Source organism: Centrocercus urophasianus, unplaced genomic scaffold, assembly GCF_019232065.1.
Source record: "Centrocercus urophasianus isolate 14NV4802_14NV808 unplaced genomic scaffold, USGS_Curo_1.0 seq_19, whole genome shotgun sequence".
Taxonomy (NCBI): domain Eukaryota; kingdom Metazoa; phylum Chordata; class Aves; order Galliformes; family Phasianidae; genus Centrocercus; species Centrocercus urophasianus.
In genome coordinates this window covers 9,987,048-10,005,945 of record NW_024884744.1, presented here as the reverse complement: position 1 = coordinate 10,005,945, position 18,898 = coordinate 9,987,048, and the positions used below count along the sequence as shown (strand labels likewise).

The 18,898-nt window shown below is 44.1% G+C and overlaps 1 protein-coding gene across 1 annotated transcript; it reads left to right on the top strand.

Moving 5' to 3' along the window:
• Positions 1-13,664: 13,664 nt before the first annotated feature.
• TMEM207 (transmembrane protein 207) lies at positions 13,665-17,606 on the top strand. Its single transcript, XM_042820873.1, has 5 exons — positions 13,665-13,739; positions 15,524-15,561; positions 15,969-16,013; positions 16,442-16,581; positions 17,461-17,606. Exons 1-5 carry the CDS (start codon positions 13,665-13,667, stop codon positions 17,604-17,606), a joined length of 444 nt encoding a protein of 147 aa, XP_042676807.1.
• The last annotated feature ends 1,292 nt before the right edge of the window (positions 17,607-18,898 follow it).

The following is an 18,898-nucleotide window of genomic DNA, read 5'->3' as shown; positions in this document are numbered from 1 at the left end:
ATTTTCTACCTTGCAGTACGTGGCAGTTTTCTATGGAGAAGTCTCCCAGCAAACCAATTTAACAAACTGTAATCTGCATTTCCTCATGAGGATGAATCTGGGGCTGCAACTTTTGCCTTCCCCTTGAGCACTCTTCTCTGCTGGTAAAAAGAAGAGACCTCCTTAAGTTTTTTATCCTGTGAAATCACATCACCTATCATTTGCAGGCATGGAGTTTTTCTGCTCGCACATGCTGTCAGTCGTTCTGTGGGGTTATATCTCATGCAAACCAAAATAGGTTCTGATTTGAAATGTTCTTCAACCTGACTGTTCGCATGATAAATGACATAATGGAGTCACATTCGTTAGCAGCAGAAGCAAATTCCAAAATAGAATCAGACAATTACAAAACAAACATTCTGTAATTATCTTTTCTTTCCTGACCGGCTGAACGATGGAGAGAGCAGCAATGTGTGGAGCTCATGATTAGGGCTGGTCATTTAGGCAAGAAAAAATATCGGAGCCAAGCATATTTCATCAATCAAAGAGTGGAAGGAGCAGGTTTCATCTGATGGGACCAATATTGTAGCAGATGTTGATCGTTTCTCCTGGTGTTGACTCCCACTGACTTCCCCTTTTATACACTTAATCTGTCTCCTACATCATTTCATGCAGCCTCCTCTGGCTTATTTTCTTCTGTCTTGTATTAATAATTGATTCCTGTGCTTTTTGGCAAGTGCTTTGGCTGCAGCCATTACCAACACCTAGATATAAATCTTTGGACATGTCATGCTATATATTATGTTACATGTCTGAATACTACAACGAGGTGTTTGCAAGCTGACACGTCCTCAAAAGAACTGCAAGTCTTTAACAGGGCTTCGTTAGTCCTCCTTTGGAGCTCATTAGTTCATTATCTGGCAGTGTAATAGTCTTGTTCTGAGGCACACCATTATTTCAATTACAGAATGACCATAATTAGGCTATCCATTCATTAGGACTTCATAGCTTAGACTACAGATGGGAGCCTGAATGAATCTTAATTAAAAGAAAAATGCTTGTTGTTTAAACATGATCTTAACCTTAAACATTATTTTTCAAGATAAGGGCAAGCACAAGTACCGTTTTTTATACAGCAAGAGTAACACATATTTAATTACACACCCAAGCAAAAGAAACATGCAGGGGAAGAGCATGCAGCGGGATGCTCTTGTGACAAAGCAGTGGTATGGCCCCTGCAGGCTGCTGAAATGGCTCCTGCCTGGTGGCAGATGGGGAGAGAGCTTGGTTTTATTAGGCCATTCTGGAAGGCATTTCATTTTTTGGATGAGGAAGCAGTTTCTTTCAATGTAAAGAACAAAATGTCACTAGGGAATGATCCGAAGGGAAGAATCTATAGTTTAAGGAAGATTGGTTCAAAATATTCAGCACGTATTTATGAGGAGGAAGACACCGCCAACAACTTGACCACAGCATCAAGTTCAGTCCCTCCTGAAAGCATTTACAACAAATGCTGTGGTTAACTGAGCTCCTGGTGAACCCCTGTTTGGCCCTGCAGAGCTCTGCAGATCACTGTCAAGGGGTCCACAGAACAAGCATTGCACCAAGCCATACGCATTGCTATGAGCCCAAAGCACCACTACATGCCCCCACTGTGACACAGCTGGGAAGTCCCACCAGGCTCCTCACCCACAGGGATCCCTAGGGAGCAGATCTGAATGATTCTCTCCCTGCAGCCAGGTGTGCTGGTACTTCTGGAAGCAGCTCATCAAGTTGTTTGCATCTCGGTTGTATTTCCAAAGGGCATGTGCTTTTGTTATTGCTAGCAGCATCTGTCATCTCTTCCTGAAACAACTCTCCAGACGTGAGGTAGATAAATTTTGGTGGCATTGTGGATAAAATCAGCTGCTGCGAGTTTCTGTAACCAAACAAGCAACACTCCAGCCCTGCATTCAACACGGAGTTTAATATGCAAGGCACTAACTTAAGAAATCCATTGTCCCCTTGCTATTAACCTGTAAGACTAGCCTAGAGAAATGTGGAAGCTCCGTGCTTTCCTCCTCCCATCGCTGTGCTGTGCTACAGTGTCCATGGCTGAACTTTGTGAAGTGCTATGAGGCAGAGACAGCTCTGTCTTGTGTTCCCTGCAAGAAGCTGGGGACTAAGGATACAAGCACTGATACTTCATCATCGTGACCTAATGTTATTTAGTAAATGCAAGTACTTAGAAGTGCTTTATTCCAAAAGCACCGGATGATTGATTAAATTTCCAAGAGCTTTTAATGATTGATTTCATCTTTATTGTTTAAGACCAGAAATGAAGTTGGGGGATGTTGCAAAAGGCCAGGAAAACTGCAGGAAACATGGACTTAAAGTCACTTAAAATGCTAAGGAGCATCTGATTTTCCCCTCCTAAGGAGAAACATCTGATTTTTTTAAGTTACATCTTTTATCAGGCAGTAACATTGAACTTGTTCTGCTGGTAGAAGGGAAAAATTAGCCTGGTCTTCCTGATTTCTATGTGCTTAACAGATTATGCGATATCAGACCAAAGCTTATTGCTTAAAGGATCGTGGGAAGTGGTCTGAGGATGCAATAGAGAAGTGGAAGTGCTGGGGCAGACGTGGGACTTCCTGTGATCATCATGGGGTGAGCAGAGTGATGGCTTGTGCCCACCTGCCCAGCTGGCAGACAGAGCTGTGCCTGGAAGAACTGGGAAATGTCTGGCTTTGGGCATGAATCAAACCAGTGAAGTATTGGTCTAAGCCCACTCCAAATCCAATTTGGGGCATTTTGCCTATTTTCTGACAAGCATCCTCTCCTGGTTTCATGCTGAAGCACTCCCAATGCAATGTTGATGGGTTTATTGGAAGATCTATGCAAGAGTTGAACTGAAAAACATAGTTAGGTTCTGAAAAATACTGTTACAAAATCAAAATTTATAAAAATAGGTTACAAATATAGAAATCAATCAGCTCTTTTCTTTCCTTCCTTTTTCAAAATGTCTTTTTCACTCTTTTGAAACAAAATGGCTATGGCCTTCATTTCTCCATTTTTTTTCCCCAAAAAGTGGAAAAATTAAAAAAAAAAAAAATCAGAAAACTCTTTATTTCCATAAAGAAGTGATTGTTTTCAGCTGTGATTTTCTAACTGAGAACAGAATTAATGAGTGAAAAAGAGCACTTCATAACGCGTGTGTGTATGTGTGCGTGTCTGTGTACAGATATCATATTGCTTATTTATTATCTATGTTGCAGAAGCTTATTAGAAACAGGTCTTTATCCTTTTCTTTGAAAAATACTCACCTGGAAAAACTACTGTCTCTCTGCTTTGCTCCATCCAGGGGCTTGAGTCTCTTCAGGTGACCCCACATGAAGCTTCAGCGCGGTGCCACAGCCTCCATTGTGCACCTTCTGGGAAAGATGATCAAAATTTCTCCATTTCTGGAGTTCACGATGACCCAGTAACCTAATAAAGATCTCCACTCAACGTCCCTTCCCAAAATACTCCCCGAAGTTTTAGTCATCATTTCACATAGCACCGAGTAAATGTTTCTCTTCCCATCAATGGCATGATGGAAATTTACTGCATTATGGTATGTAGCAGAAGCATCATGCTACAAAATGCAGTACAGAGACACAGGTAATTATGGTATCCTTGAGTTATCTCTGCCAGGAGAGAGGAAAGCAGTTCAATTTCAAGCCTAATGAGATTAATTTGCATGTCACTTTTATTGAACCTTTTGTGATTCTGCTATTCTCTCCAACCTTCCACTAATAAACAGTGTTATTATATATAACAGGGAGCATTTCCATGTCTCTGAGCACAATGTGGCTGGAGAAAATAGATTTCAGCTTGATTATTTGAATATTTTCCCATTTGCTGACCAGGCATTAGTGTTCAAACCTGTTTGGTTCAGGTTTCCAATCATGGCTCCTTAGCAACTGAAGTAATGTTAAATTAAATTGATAAATGATGATCTGGAAAAAAGAAAAAAAAAAAGAAAAGAAAAAAAAAAAAGAACTCCAGCAGAGAGATTAATCTGTGATGCCCTTTTAGGAAAGATTTACAGGATGTGATGTGCATTTGCTATCTGCCAAGAGCAATTCTTCAGTATCTGAATACACAAGCTTTGCAGAACTGCTTTCTGATGGAATTAGATCTGCTCTCCCTTCCCACACAATGCCTACCTTTCCTGGGAGCCTCCTCTCTCTGCACACTCAGAGCGAGGGATCAGTGCTGCAGCCAGAGCAGGACTGCAGATGCTTTCCCTGGGCTGAGCTTTCCAATCATTTATTTCCTTCAGACTATCCTGACATGTGCCACTGCCCTGCCATAACTCCCAGCTTCATCACCATGAAGTCGCTAGTAAAAAACTACTTGTTTTATACCCTCCAGTTGCCTTTTCCTTTTCACTGACTGCTTTACATCTCAGGCAGTCCTTCTGACATGTGTGCTTCATCAGTTTGTGACAGGAATATGGGTCAATGGACGAGCTCTGAATAAACAGCAGGAGCCTAACGTTGGAAATAGGGATTGCTCTGCTGAGCACAGTTCTGGCATCCCAGTTCTCACAATGACCAAAGGAAAGTGAAGGGAGAGAATTCAAGTTATGTTTCTTCTTCATCTCTGTTAATGTGAATCAAGTTTATGCATCAGCATAGAAAGGCTTTCCAAAAAACACACATTTGTTCTGTAAATCCTCCTTTTCCACAAACATGTCCAACTCCTTTCAGAATTGTGCTCTTGTCCTCAATAATATCCAGCAGCCTTGTATTTCACAGGGCATTTACACACTGGCTGTAAAATCTTTTGATGAGCTTTAGAAGGTTGGATTAAAGTATTTGACACCAGTGAACTACCTGCCAGTTGGCTGCCTCTGCCTTCTAGCTTCATTTCTTTCTGTTGTTTCTATCAAGCAAATTCTTGGCCACAAAATGTTTAACATTTTGCCTTGAGAATGGCAATGATTTTCAAAAGATTATCTTCAGAATGAAACAACAATCCCATCTGACATCCACCAAATCTGTTCCCATGGGACGGCAGAGTCTTGGGTTATGCCATAAGCCTTTCTCCTGGAGCCATAAAAATTGGCAATGGAAGCAGCCATGTCCAGTTTAGCCCATCTGTATCTGGTTGAATTTCTCCATCTCTATGCTAACTTTTCTATCTGCCTGCCCTGACAACACAGACATGAAAGTATTTTCCTCTCCCCTTCTTAACAGGTTTTGCAGCAGGACTTATTCCTTCTTATCCTGCAAGCAAAACTTGTAGGTTAATGAAAAGTTTATTTGCTCCTGAGAGTCACTCCTTGTCTTTCTCAACAAATCTTTGATCCTAGCTCTCCAGGGGCAGTGACTTATATTTTCCAACACCTCTGTGATGTGACAGATGTCCTTGGTCCATATGCAGCCAAAACCTCTCTTCTGGTTTGAAAGCATGGTCTTTCTAGCATTATTTGCCTGAGAGATTGCAAAAGGCATGGGGTGCCAAACAAGGATACGAAGCTCAGCTGACCCACTGATTTTAGTGGAGTGGAATTACTTCAGTGCAACACTTCCACTGTTGGCGTTTCTATTTACTTTTGGTAAATGACACAAAAATACTCCTAGACTTCCTATTATCCCCAAGAGAGCAGTTGTTATGCCACTGAGCAGAGGTTGTCACTCTGTCTCACTTTAATTTCACCACTAGCGAGCTCTGTATGTAGCGTTTTAAATGGAGCATCATGTTGCCCCTGCTCCATGCTGTCTTTAAGCTCTTCATGCAGACTGCTGCCCTATCACATGCTGACATGATGCTGGAACTTACTGTCCTTCAGGGAAGATGGTCTCCATGCAAAAAACACACCTGGGGCAATTCTAGGTTTATTGAATCGTCTTCAACCTCAAGAGATAACATGTGTTGTATTTTATGTAGAAAACAATTTTCCCTGTCAGATGAAGTCTTAGGGCAGAGTGTCCCTTATTTTATATAGCTGTTTGTGCATTACTCTATCTTGGGATTAATGGTGATGGTGTAATTTAGATTCTGTAAGAACTGGAGGCAGATGGATTTACAGAGTTATCAGTCTAGCCACATACAGGCAGCTTTGCTTTAATTGAATTTAGTGCTGGGGAAAGGAAGAACTTGATGAAAAGAAATCTTTCTCCAGCCTCAAGAAAGAAAAGGTCCAGCTAAGGCAGGAGCAGCACATTTTGCCTTATTACCAGTGCAGGATGGCAGAGGAGCAGTGCATGGACACACAGTGGGAGCAGGGGAGCACAGGCAGGAGTGGTTTGCTGCCTATGGTGCCCATTCACACTGCATCTCTATCCATCAGTCCCATTCTCATGGCTCCAAAAACAGGTGGATCTTTGTAGTGTGTTTTGAGCCTTCTCAAGCGCTCTGAAACATAACAGTGACTTTCTACAAGTTCAGGAAAAACAGCTGACCAAGCAGAGAAGACAGAATCCTTAATGCTTCCATGAGTTATGCAAGGTGAGCTTGGTCCTTCTTGGATGGGGAGGGAGAGAGAAAAAGAATTATGTGTGGCCCAACAGCAGGGAAATATCTGTCTTACCAGACACGATGGAGTTCAACCACAAAATAAACTCCGCTCTCCTATTAGTGGGTCTGTGTGCTTGACAGGTAACCACCCAGAAAGAATTAGCTTATGGCCATTCACCCACTCGTGTAGGCCGCCTAGGACATGTCACATACAGTGATGCTGAGACAAAATGAGCGCTCATGGAGCTGTTGGGTTCAAATCTCAAGTGGGAGAGGGCCATCACCCAGAGCAAGGCTGGCTCCTCAGCTGTACCTAGCCTGGCAGAAACACACATCTTGGGCTGCCTTGCTCCAAATCTGTTTTGGCAGGAGATTTGTGAATACATCGCCATGTGCCATTTCAAGCTTCATTTGAATAAGCATCCCATATAATAGACTTTTATAGCTCTCTTTCTGTGAATTCTAAATTAACGCAACTCATTAAAATGTTCCAAAGTTTTATGTAAATAACTAATTAGCATTTGAGAAGGAATAGTAAATTCACAGATGGTTGTGCTCCATTTGGGAACCACTTTTCTCTCCTTGGCTGTGGCCGGTGCAGAGGTGGGCCTTTGGTGCAGCATCCTCCATTGCAGGAGCTGACACTCAGATTTTTGCCAGGTGGTCCAAGAAGAAAATGTTCCCCTAGAAAGCCTTTTGGGTATGCAAGAGGTGATGATTCATGTGTGAAGCTGAGCCTCAAGACTCCTGCAGTCCAGGCCCAGCACTGCCACCAGATCCCTGGATGCTGTAACCAAGCATCCCAAAAGGCACATAAGCCTAAATATTTTCTTTGTCTCTTATAGGACTGGGTCCAACCAATATTTGTGAAGTGCTGGATGGACTGAGGGTGAGGTGGTGCAGCAGCAGTTCCACATTTGTCTTTCCTAGGCATTTCCCCCTTCTTGCTAGGAAGATGCTGCTTGGCCAGCGGGAAATTCAGAGAGCAGCTCCAAGAGTCAGTGAAGAAATCAAAGGGTGAGGTGCAAGGAACAGGTCATGAAGGAAGCATGCCCATGGCTGGACAGAAAATAAAGCGTCCCCACCCTAGTCCTGCCCATGCTGCTTAATTCTGCCTAGGGAGCATGAGGCAGGATGGTCCCAGCATCCCACCCCACGCATCAGCTCATCATGTTCCAAGCAGAACATCTGAATTTTTACCTGTAACAAGGGGAAAGTCAGAGAGCAGCTTGCTGTAGTTGCATTTCTTGAATCCATAAATACTGATAGAAATCCTCCCTGTTTCTGGGTTTGCAGCTATTTGGCTGCAGCTTGTCCTGAGCTGCTTTCTGCTTGCAAGAAAGGAGGATCTGAAAGCTCTGCTCAGGAGGATTGGGGACAGGCTAAGACCTCCCAGCAACTCTAAATAAGCCCATAAATGATACCTGGCAAAAACTGAAGATGGAGGACATGGCCACGGCCATGGCAATAACCAATAAGTATCTGGAAGAGCTGGGGAAGCATGAGGCTGAAAGGGCAGCAGTTATCCTCATTGGAGGGCACATACATAGCCCCTGCAACAGGGCAAAGCCCCACACAGAGGGCTTTCACAGTGACATAGAGCACATGCCAGCTGCTAATGACCTGCAGCCATAATGTATTTCAGCCTTCATTGCTAAGTGGTTCTGCCTGGAAAATTGACTCGAAAATGTGTTTCAGGATGTGCCAGATATTCTCATGCTAATTTCCCAGCCAAAACCTCCCATGTGGTGTCCAGTGTGATATCAGTAACTCAAAAGAAGGAAAAAATGAAGCCTCTATCTGCTTTCAAGCAATTTATTCTCCTTTTGTCTTTTTACTTCCTGCAGCTAAGTAAATTACACGGATTAAAATACAAAAGGCATTTAATTTTTTAACTGTAATTTCTTCTCTCCTGGCAGCAGAGTAACAAAAATAAAGAAAAAAAAAATGAGAGAGTGAGAAATTAAGAAAAAAAGAATTTAAGCGCAAATACCACTTCTAATGTTTAAAGTACAAATGCAGTTTCTACTGATTAAAAGTAAAAGGACCTGTTTGAGCACAAAGGCACAGCAGCAGACTTTGGAATTCAAGTAGCCTCAAGCAGCCCCAGTTTCATATCAGAAACCTTGAAGGGAAAATTTCTGCTGGTGATTACTGTGTTTTCATTTCTGGTATACTCAATTTTTCTCTTTATTCAAGCTCCTTTTGGTTTTATCAACTTTATGCCCACTTCTGCTTTTATATTACCAAGTCTCAAGTGTTATACAGTCTTTTGAACTGATCTCTGACGTACCCTGTGGAAGGAGAGCCATCAGGAGAACTTGTAGGATGGAAGAAGGGTCTCTCATGTTTTTCTGGTTGAGCTGTAATACACAGAAGTGGCTATGTGCAAAACTGGTGACAGAGTTGGGAGTTATCTCAAGTCCTAATGTCCAAGCTAGGAATAAGAGAAGCCAAACTGCCATTCATTCCTCAACTGCACTAAATCTTATAATGTAATTCTGAGTATTGAAGTCTCCCACTTTCTATGTAAAGGAGTTTCAGGTTGGATGTAAGGAAAAAATCATTCTCAAAAAGAACGGCAGCGCACTGGCACAGGCTGCCCAGGGAGGTGGGGGAGTCACTGTCCCTGGAGGTGTCCAAGAGCTGTGGAGATGGGGCACTGAGGGACGTGGTCAGTAGGGATGGTGGAATGGGTTGAGGTTGGACTGCATGATCTTAGTGTTCTTCTCTAACCTTAATGATTCTATGATTCTACATGAAATAAAACCAAACAACTTCCAGGCTGAGCCCAAGTCCTGTTATCTTGACAATTTTTTATTTCTCAGGGTGCAATTGAAGTTTTCAGAACAATTCTCACTGAAAGGGGAGAAAAAAACACTTTCCTCAATTCTTACCTTTCTTTTTTCACTGTGGGAGCAGAGTCAGTACCAGAGTTGTAGGCATACACAAGACACATGTTGCAAAGGTGCACTTATAAAAGCTGCTTGTCCTGGTAAATCAGAGCAAGACTTCCTGCCTAAACTCTTTTATATGTGCCCAATATTTCAGTTGTTGCAGTACCTATTTCTCAGGTGTTCATTACAGGGCTGGTACAGGAGTATCTGGAAAAATTTGCAGCTGTTTCTCACAACAGTTCAGTGAACTTTATACTTTGGGCAGTTTTCTAGTTTGAACTTCCATAAAAGTGCAAATTAAGGATCTGGGGACTCCATGGACACTTAAATGTTGAAGACAGCTTTCTGTTGTCTTCAAGGAGGTTCGCCCTTGTCTGCAACATGCACTCACCTGCAGGAGAAATCCCTTTTGTGAATAACGAACTTAAAAGCAAATTCCTTTTCCTTTAGCTTTCTGCCACGCAAAATCCTTCACCACTCCCCCTTCTCTGCTGGTGCACTCAGCCACACTGCCAGGCTGCTTTGGACTGCCAGGAACAGCAGCAAGCGACTCAGATGTGAGGGTGACCTGCAGAGCCTTGCTCCTGGGGAAGATGCGGCAGAACAACGTTGTCCTTGTTTGCACTCATTTAAATGAGTGCCCGAAGTTCTTCCTTCCCCCTGTGCAGCACATCCCCCGCACAGGCTCACAAAGGGCCACATTCATCAGTGAGCAGCAATGAGCTATAATCCTTCTGAAAGACATCAAGTTATGCCAGCTCTACCAGGGCTTGTGGTAAGGAGTTCATCCTGCTCAGCTCGCACAAGACTGGAGCAGTCTCTGCTGACTTCCGTACATGTTGGTCTGGGGTTCTAAGAACCAACTGGGGTAACTTCCATGGGATGGGAAAGGACTCCTCAGGTCAGTCCTGCTGAAATGGTTACATCTCAGTGACTTCCATCTCACGTTCCTCCCACAGACAAGATGCTGCACAACCCCACTGCTCTGCATGTTCCCTGCCCTTCCAGCCTCCATTCACCCATGGCTGGCTTGCTCCCCTTTGTCCCCATGCCAGTTCTCCCTAGTACTGGTTTATCCATCTCAGTGAGTTTGTAGGGAGCAAGCAGGTCTTCACAGCTTTCATTCTGTGAGAATCAGAACCAAGCTCCTTTAGTTCTCTTGTTAAATGGAGGCAATGTTCACCACCTGATCCTCCCTGTTACCCTTGCATTAATCTGAATTTAACAGCCCTGAATCTTCCAAGAACAGAATGGGAAGGATGATTGCAGCCTGGCTGAACCAGACACCAGGAACACAGCTGGAAAAGCAAAGATCAAGCCAAGCACAGCAGCAAAGCCTAGCAGGGAGGTGAAAGCTCCCAGGGGACTTGGGCTGCAGGAAAAACTGATTGTGGCAGTGATATGAAAACACTGAGACATAAAAAAAAGCCAACACATGCTTAATTAACTACTGTTGGTTGACTCCAGGCTGTCCTGCCTTTCCTCATCTTCCTTGCACATCATATTTCATTCCTGTTTTCTCCATCCTGGTCATCCTTCCTAAATTCTGTATTTATGTCAGATCCACTTCTCCCTTTTCTGCTTCTCTTTTCTTAATTTCCTTACTGGAAAAGTCATGACCCCATTCTGGACCCTTGTGGGAGGTCAGACTGCAGCAAGGTGCCTGCTTTCTTGGAAGGCATCACTAGCAAACACCAAATGCTCTGAAGGCTGATGAGGAGATTTAAATGGGCTTAAACTGCTAGCTGGGCTTATCAGGTCTTAAGGGTTCTGAGTGGACTCCTGTTCATTGATAAATCACCTCCACCTCTCACCAGAATCCAGAGGTCCCCAGTTTGTTTCTAGCAACTTTGTCTCAAAACAGAAGTATGAGTGAAAATAATCATGACGCTCAAGCAAATAAGGTAGGACCACTCTTACAGGGCACATACATGCAAGAGTGAGCTAAGTTCCTGACATTCAGTCTGCTAATCTGAGCTTGGCCCTGCCAGGTGTGATCCTCCCCAGATTCCTCCTGTCTTTCACTCTTGCATCCCCTCTCATGGAGCCCAGCAAGAGCCAACCAGTAGAGGCAGTTTCTGCAGAAACTCTAATCATCCTTTAGGTGATCCTGGAGTCGTACATCTTCTTCCATCAAAAGGCACAGGCACTTTAAGCAAAAGAGATAATGGACAGTCATAAATTGCCGTATGCTCCAATAGCCCCCGCTGCTGTCGGGGAGATGCATTTGTCACCTAGCAACCATGTAAGGTGATGAAGAAATAACAGATTTTTAAGCTAATGGCCACAAGTTAACACCTATCAGAGAGCAGCCTCCAAAGTCCATTGATGAGGTGAGGTAACTGGCTGGGGAGGAAGGAGATGCCCAACTTTTTGTCAGAAAGTGGCTGAGGAGAAATTTTTTCTACGTATCCACTCATATGTATGCATGGGTAGATAAATGCATATGTATATATATTCTTACAGAGGTAAATAATAAAAAGTCTGGATGAATCCCTCAGACTGGAAATAGCCCCGGACACAAGGCTACCCAGAAGAAGAGTCTCTTGGTACTGCAAAGCCCCAAAGGCAGCATCATGGCAGAAAGCAGAGGACAGGGAGTTGGTAGGAGGAATCATAGCTTCCCACAGGACTCAGTGCAGAGCTCCTCTCAGCATTGTGTCAGGTCCTAGCCTGCTCATTAGAAACCTCTGTATGGGACCAACAAATGCTTGCCTCTAAGCCAGGAACCTGGCGAAATTGGCGAAAGTGACGAAATTCAATTTTTTCCCTTTTCTTCTAGAAACCAAGACCAAGAACGGAAGCTATGCATTATTTTTCAGTACTGAGAGCTAATCGTAGTACCTGCCCCTCTAAGTACTGTGGATGATGCATTGGGTAGCTGTAAATTGGAAGCACTCTGGGCTCTGGCATTGGCACGCAGACAGAGGCATCTCACTGGAGCACAGGAGGGAGCTTTGAGGGAAGTAATTGCGAGAGGAAGAAATCTGAAATTAGTGCGCTGATGGATGATCTCTTTGAAGCCTGAAATTGTAAGAGTCACAAGGTTCCCAGCACGGCTTTGCACATTTTTATACTGCGGGGTCTTTTTCTTTTTAGAAAACAGATAAGAAATTGGTTTGGCATTTCACTGTTGAACAAAATCAAAAAGGATTGGACTGAATGAAGGCAACAACACGCTCAGGCCATTTATATTGTGTAGTGCATCTACTTAGCAGCATTAAGAGAGGTGCTTTCTCAGAAGGCATCATTTCAGCAGCTTGCCTTTAATTAGCAGTGAGCTGAAGTGCGTGTTTGAGAAGACCAGGCTTTATGCAAAGCACTAAAAATAAATATCAAACCTGGCTTGAGCACATGTATCAGAGTCGGTTAGAAATCTTGACCTCTTCGCTGAGGAAAAACCATGGAGACATACCTCAAGATCAGCTTAGCTCTGTCAATCATTACTGAAGTAATGGCACCACAACATAATGCTTAACTTCAGGAGCGACTGGTAAACATATTCACAGCAACACTCTTTGTGTTAAACCTGGAAGAGCCGTAGCTAATGGTGCGTCTCGGCCACGGGCTGTAAGCTTCCGTGACAACCTATTATTGGCTACCAAACAACCTAGCATCATCCCCGCTTTGTGGTGATCAGAGATTCAATGCAAACTGTGTTCCATCCCAGTTTTAACGACATGATCCAGGTGTAGCTATCAGTCAGTGCGAAATCAGTGCTTGCAACAAAATTTGGTATTCATGAAAACCACTTCAGGTATGCCTTTTCCTGATGCATTGTCTTCTGCAACCAACCCCAGCAGCTGCATGCAGCAGTGGTGGTGCTGGTAGAGGTGGGTTGGATAGAGGCTGACTTCATGCTGAGATCAGAGGCGCAGTGCACAGAGGCTTGAAGGCAGCATTGCTCTTCCTGCAGTGACAGAATTGCAGCTAAAGGCACCATGTAATGAAAGCATATCCACAAAATCTGGTGCTTCTTTGTTTGTAGAAGGTTCCGCTAAAAACAGCCGCAGGTTAATATGGAACTAAGATTCAGCAACAGGAATTTGTAAACACCTATGAAAATGCCAAAACACCTGCAAGGTGTTGACCTCAAACTAGTGTTCATTTAACTTGTAGCAGCAATTAAAGTGTGTCCATGCAAACCCTAAGTTTGTTTCCTGGCTAGCAGTAATTTCCAAAGGGTGTGAAGCCTTTGGGCAGCGTGCTCTGTGGTCAAAGGCACAATGTGCAGAGAAGTTTTAAAAGCTCCAAACCGCTGCCACAAACAAAGCTCTTCCTGCATCTCTTCAGTTAGTGATGCAGAGACCCAGAGTTTTGTGTTTCACTTCATGGATCATGGAAGCTGGAGTTCCGTATTTTATCTTCTTCCAGGTAACCAAACCCTTCAGTGCAACCAGCAAGATGTTAGGAGTTTTGCTGGGGGGAGGATTCAATTTTTATTGAGTTTAATCAGTATCCTTTCCTTTCAACTGACTTCTTTCTTGGTGGGGTGACCTGGTAAATTTGAGGTAGGTTTAATATTCACATCATTTCCAAGTAAAGAAGAGAAAGCTTTAATACCTTAATTTTTTATTCTCTCTATGGTTACTGAAATGGAAGAGCACAAGTCTTCAGCAGCAAGGGTGGGCGTTTGGCTGCATTGATGGATTACTGACCCAGAGAGATGCACTTTGCTGCAGCTCAACCATGCGATGGTAGTGGGGCTGAAGTAGTTTGGAGAATGATAAAGGAGAGCCCAAAGGTTGTCATTCAGCCATGAAGAATACTCAGGGCGCACGCAATTGCAGCAATCGGCTGTCTGGTTTTGACCTGTTATTCTAATAACCAGCTGAAGTGCAAAAAAATTAAAATATTCTGCACCAGGGTGCATGTGTGACACAGCAAATTAGCTCAATTTTCAAAGGACACGTCTGGAAGAGTTCATTTTGAAGCTTCTGTTTTTTTCCCTCTTCCTCATTCAGGTTTCAGCCGCTCGTGAAATTCCACAGATAATGAGAGACTCATTATACCTACAGAGCTCTGGCGAAACGAGGGGCTGATTGTGCCCCCATCACAGCAAAGACAGTGTGCACAGGATTAAATGGACTATAGAGATCTGTGATTTCTTGCTCTTTACAAGAAGTCCTGTTAATTAGAGACATAACATGAAACCTCTCAAATATACATATTTGGTACAAATTTCTAATCTTCAACAGAGCTTTCTAGCTTCACTCAAAGACAGAAATCTCTGCACCCTTCAGGCTTATAAAGATAGAAATCCAAGTAATACAATGGTTTATAAATTATGTTGATACATTTTTCCAAGAAATACATCTTAGCTCTTCCATCTTGTTTATTTTTTCTTGGTGTTCTTGCAATTCTATATCTGATCTGAAGGGTTTTTTTTTTCGTAGCAAAGCTTGAAATGTTGTAACACACCTAATGCAAATTGTCTAAAGATTGTCTGAAGATTGAATTGGGTTTAATCTTGCTGATGAACCAGTCCGGTTACTTTTTGCCTAGATAATCTGAAACTGAAGCTAAGGTCAACAAGGCTTACAAAAGTAAACTTGCTTGAGCAGAAAGTAGAAAACATACCTGAAGAACAAGTTTCGGGTACACATATTTGCAATTGTGAATACACATACCTGAAACGTGACTCTGGGAATGATGCACCACTACTATCCAGAAATAGAAAAATGCAAGGGAGAGCACATGTCCAGTCGCAACAGCCCCAATTTACAGCTACATTCACAATTACCTACTGGAAAATAGCTGCAAACCAGTAATTAGGCACAGGAAATTCTTCAGCTGACATTTCTGAAGAATGGAGCCCAGCTCTGTAAGCAGATCTCTGACACTGCTCCTCTCCCAGCTCTCAGCCTTCCCTTTGCACATAAAAGGAAGAGCGTTCCCCTTGCTCTAGCTTTCATCTTCAAACTATTGAATTTATCGAGCTGCTGGGGAGATTACCCCCTGATTTCAATAGTGGCTCAGAGCACGGACACACGGGGATGGGAGCAGGGAGAGGAGCAATTTCACCCATGCAGTTGCACTTCTATTGCTCTTCCCTCCAACTTCCCGCTCCAAGACAAAATTGGTCATTACAGTGATTTCAAACGGAACAACAACAAAAAGTATGATTTGCCCTCTCTGATTTCCATGTATGTTTTCAGCCAGCAGGCTCTGAGCCCGACTGTGAGCCTGGTGAGAGGTGAGTGTATGTATCTCTGTGCTTTGGGGGTTGGACTCGATGATCTCTGGAGGTCCCTTCCAACCCCTACAATTCTGTGATTCTGTGATTCCCACCCACTCCTACTGCAGGCTTCCAGCAATGGCTTTCCTTCCCAGAGTGAAAAGGGAAGCCAGCAGCTCTTTGTTCCCCTGCTTTTTCAGCAAAAAACACAGGTGGTGGGTGCTGCTGTTGAATGGCAAACCAGTCATATGCATATCATCAGCTTCTGCTCCCATCTAAACTTGTGATCCTGCTCCCTCGATGGAGGAAAAGTTCTCAGTCATGCGCTTACTGGTGATGCATTTCTTCATGCTGATGGAAAAGCATTGGAAACTATCTGGTTCATATACATTGGACTGAAGCTTCTTTTTATTTTCCCTTGTTAGGTGCATCAAGCAGAACGATGAAAACTTTAGCAGCTGGTATGTGTGGTAAGTTTCAGATCTGTTCCAGAGAGAAAGCTGGCAAATAATATTACGTGATGGATATATGAGAGAAAGGCATTAAGAGAGACAGAGAGCTGGAGAGCATTGCTCCTGGGTTGTCCCTGTATTCTGTCTTTACTGACTAATGGGAGTCATTAATCCATAGCTTCACTGTACACTGACAACAGAGACGGGCAAACCTGATGAATGATTTCTGGGAGAAACGCTTGAATTCCAGACAGCACTCATCACTGAGAGATGTTGGTTTCCCGGGACTTTGATCATGTCCAGCACACTGATGGAGAAAATGCAACATTTAACAGCTATTTGCAAAATACATTAATGAATATGTTAATTTGAAGACACGCAGCCATCTGTTGGTGCTGCCCGCAGATGGTGATGGAACTGTTCCTCTCCTGCTGCCTCTGCCTCAGGTTCCTGACACTGTTTCTTCTGGCCCTGCTCCTGTCCTGTGGGATCTGCTGCTGCCTGCAGTGCTGGCTGAAGTGGAAGAGCAGCCTCCAACCACGCACTCTGGCCGTCTTTGCACTCAGCAGCTCAGATGCTTTCTGTGGTTAGTCCTACTTCCTGCCTCCTGAAAGATCCCACTGGTCCCCTACCTGCTGGTTCCATCCAAAACCCAGCACGAGGTGGCCAGCTGTGAGTGGCAACCAGGCTGCATCTGGGTGAACAGTGCAGTGCCCAAGCTGGGCACCTTGGGTTGATGATTGCACCATAGATTGGAGGGCTTAAGCGAGTCACATCCACGTTTTTTTCCCCAGCCAAACCTTCAGCTGAACCCAGTGCTGTCCGTGTATGTCTATATGTCCCAAAGATGCCAAGTTGGGGCTTGGCCATTCTGACACTGGAGGGATGAGGGACCTTCTCCTTGGCACCTGGCGGCCCCTCCCATTATGCGAATTGAATTTCTCACCTCCCTGGTCAATATAAGCCATCCCAGCAGGTATCTCAATGGGCTGATATCTGTCAGGAAAGTTTCTTGGTAGATGCTGCTTATTGCAGTAACCACCCCCACATTCCCCTAGAAACATCCAGAATTTGGGGAAGGGGCTATAAGGACTGTGTGTAATGCCCAGAGCTGACCTGGAATACTGCCAGCAGGCTGGTCCAGGCACCAGCCTCTCCAAGAGGAATAAAGCTCATTCTATGATTAAGCTAAGCCCTTCCCAGAGGAAGAACTGCCTGCTTTCTGGGTGGTCATGAGCTACGTCTCCATGGGGAGGATCCACCCAAACCCACCCAGATTCCTCAGTTCTCACTTCTAACATCTGGAGTTTGAGAGGCTTTGGTGAGAGGCTTTGTGATTCACGAATCACACCCATGCCTTTCTTGTTTCCGAGTGGTTTGACAGCTCATCCCCAGCTCACCCCTCTTTCCCCAGAGCTTGTCCTTCTCTGCCTGCTCTACATTTACTGTTTTGCTTTCTCCCCAGCGAGTGAAGCCCCTCAGTGCCCATTTGCCAGATCTCCAAGCACCTGCGTGAACGTGGAGAGGTCCTCTCCTGCCCTGCAGCTCAGCCCTGGGGGAACTGAGTTGCCTCCATCTTATGAGGACATAATGAAGGAAAATAAACACTAGAAACCACTTGTTGTCTTTCTGCAGTTTGTAGAATCATGGAATCATAGAATATCCCAAGTAGGAAGGAACCCATGAGGATCATAGCGCCCAACTTCTTGTTCCACCTGGTTCATCAGAGAACTTCCATCGTGTTACAGTAGTGAGAGAAAATCAGCCAAGATCCTAAAAAGCAGCACATATTTCACATGAGCCTAAGAAAAGAGACCAAACGCAACACAATAGATGCCAGAAGCATGTGTTGAATCTGTCACAGGGGCTCGTGCTGACATTTTGATTGGGCTTTTGAATTTTGAGAAGCTCAAACTGAAAGATCTGTGCCCAGGGTTTTTGGCTCAGCCCACAGATTTCTTTCTCGAGCTGGTGCAGCCCCATGTGTGTTAGGAATGAATGTTGATAAATGATTCGATAGTTACTTCTCAAACTTGAGCTGCCTCCTTCATTCGGCGCGGTGCCAGCAAACACCCTCTGGCAAAGTCATGTTGTTCTAATACATTGTAATGCAATCATGCCACTCTGCGATGAAGAATCGTTTGCCACATTTAAAATATTTAGCACAGCATATCAGATTTATCTACTGCAGAAGGCAGCAAAATTTACAGCCAGGAGAAGGAAAGCAAAGGATGGGAGTTACAGGGGAAATCTTGGCAGCTGCAAAACAAACAAAAAAAAAGGGAGTTTGCTCACTTGAGCTGTTCTTAATTTAATGGTGACTGACCTGCATTCACAACTCTTACACTACTGTACCTAAAGGCCTTGTATGGCTCAGGACCCACACAGTACCCACACAGTCTCTCCCCATGGACAGAAATCATGGAGTCAGGGATTTGATGCTCTGTCACAGGAATTTATTAGGAAAAAAAAACTGTTATTATTTTCGCTGAGGTGACCACTGCAGACAATGGGGAGAGAACTCAAGAAGCTCTCCAGACTGGCTTGCTCCCAGGCAGAATCAGCTCTACCCAAGCCATTCCTAGGAGGCATAACCTGCCTAGTTCTCAAATTGCGGAGAAAAGATGCAGAATTTCCCCCTTACTAGGATTCCAGATGAAAGCGAAGATTTCCTTTATTTTCCATGAGCACTAAGACTGGGGTCAGTTTGACCTCTTTTCCTCTGCTCTCTCAGTGGTGGCTGCATTCAGAGCCCTGTGGTGCAGAAGCCAAAGGTAAATGCCATACTCAGCATGTGCCCAGGGAATTGCAAGCAGAGCACCTGGGTTCATTTTAGGTGGCACGAAAGACAAATACTACCCCCAAGAGCAGTTCCCCAGCCTTAGGGTAGGAGTAGTACCCAT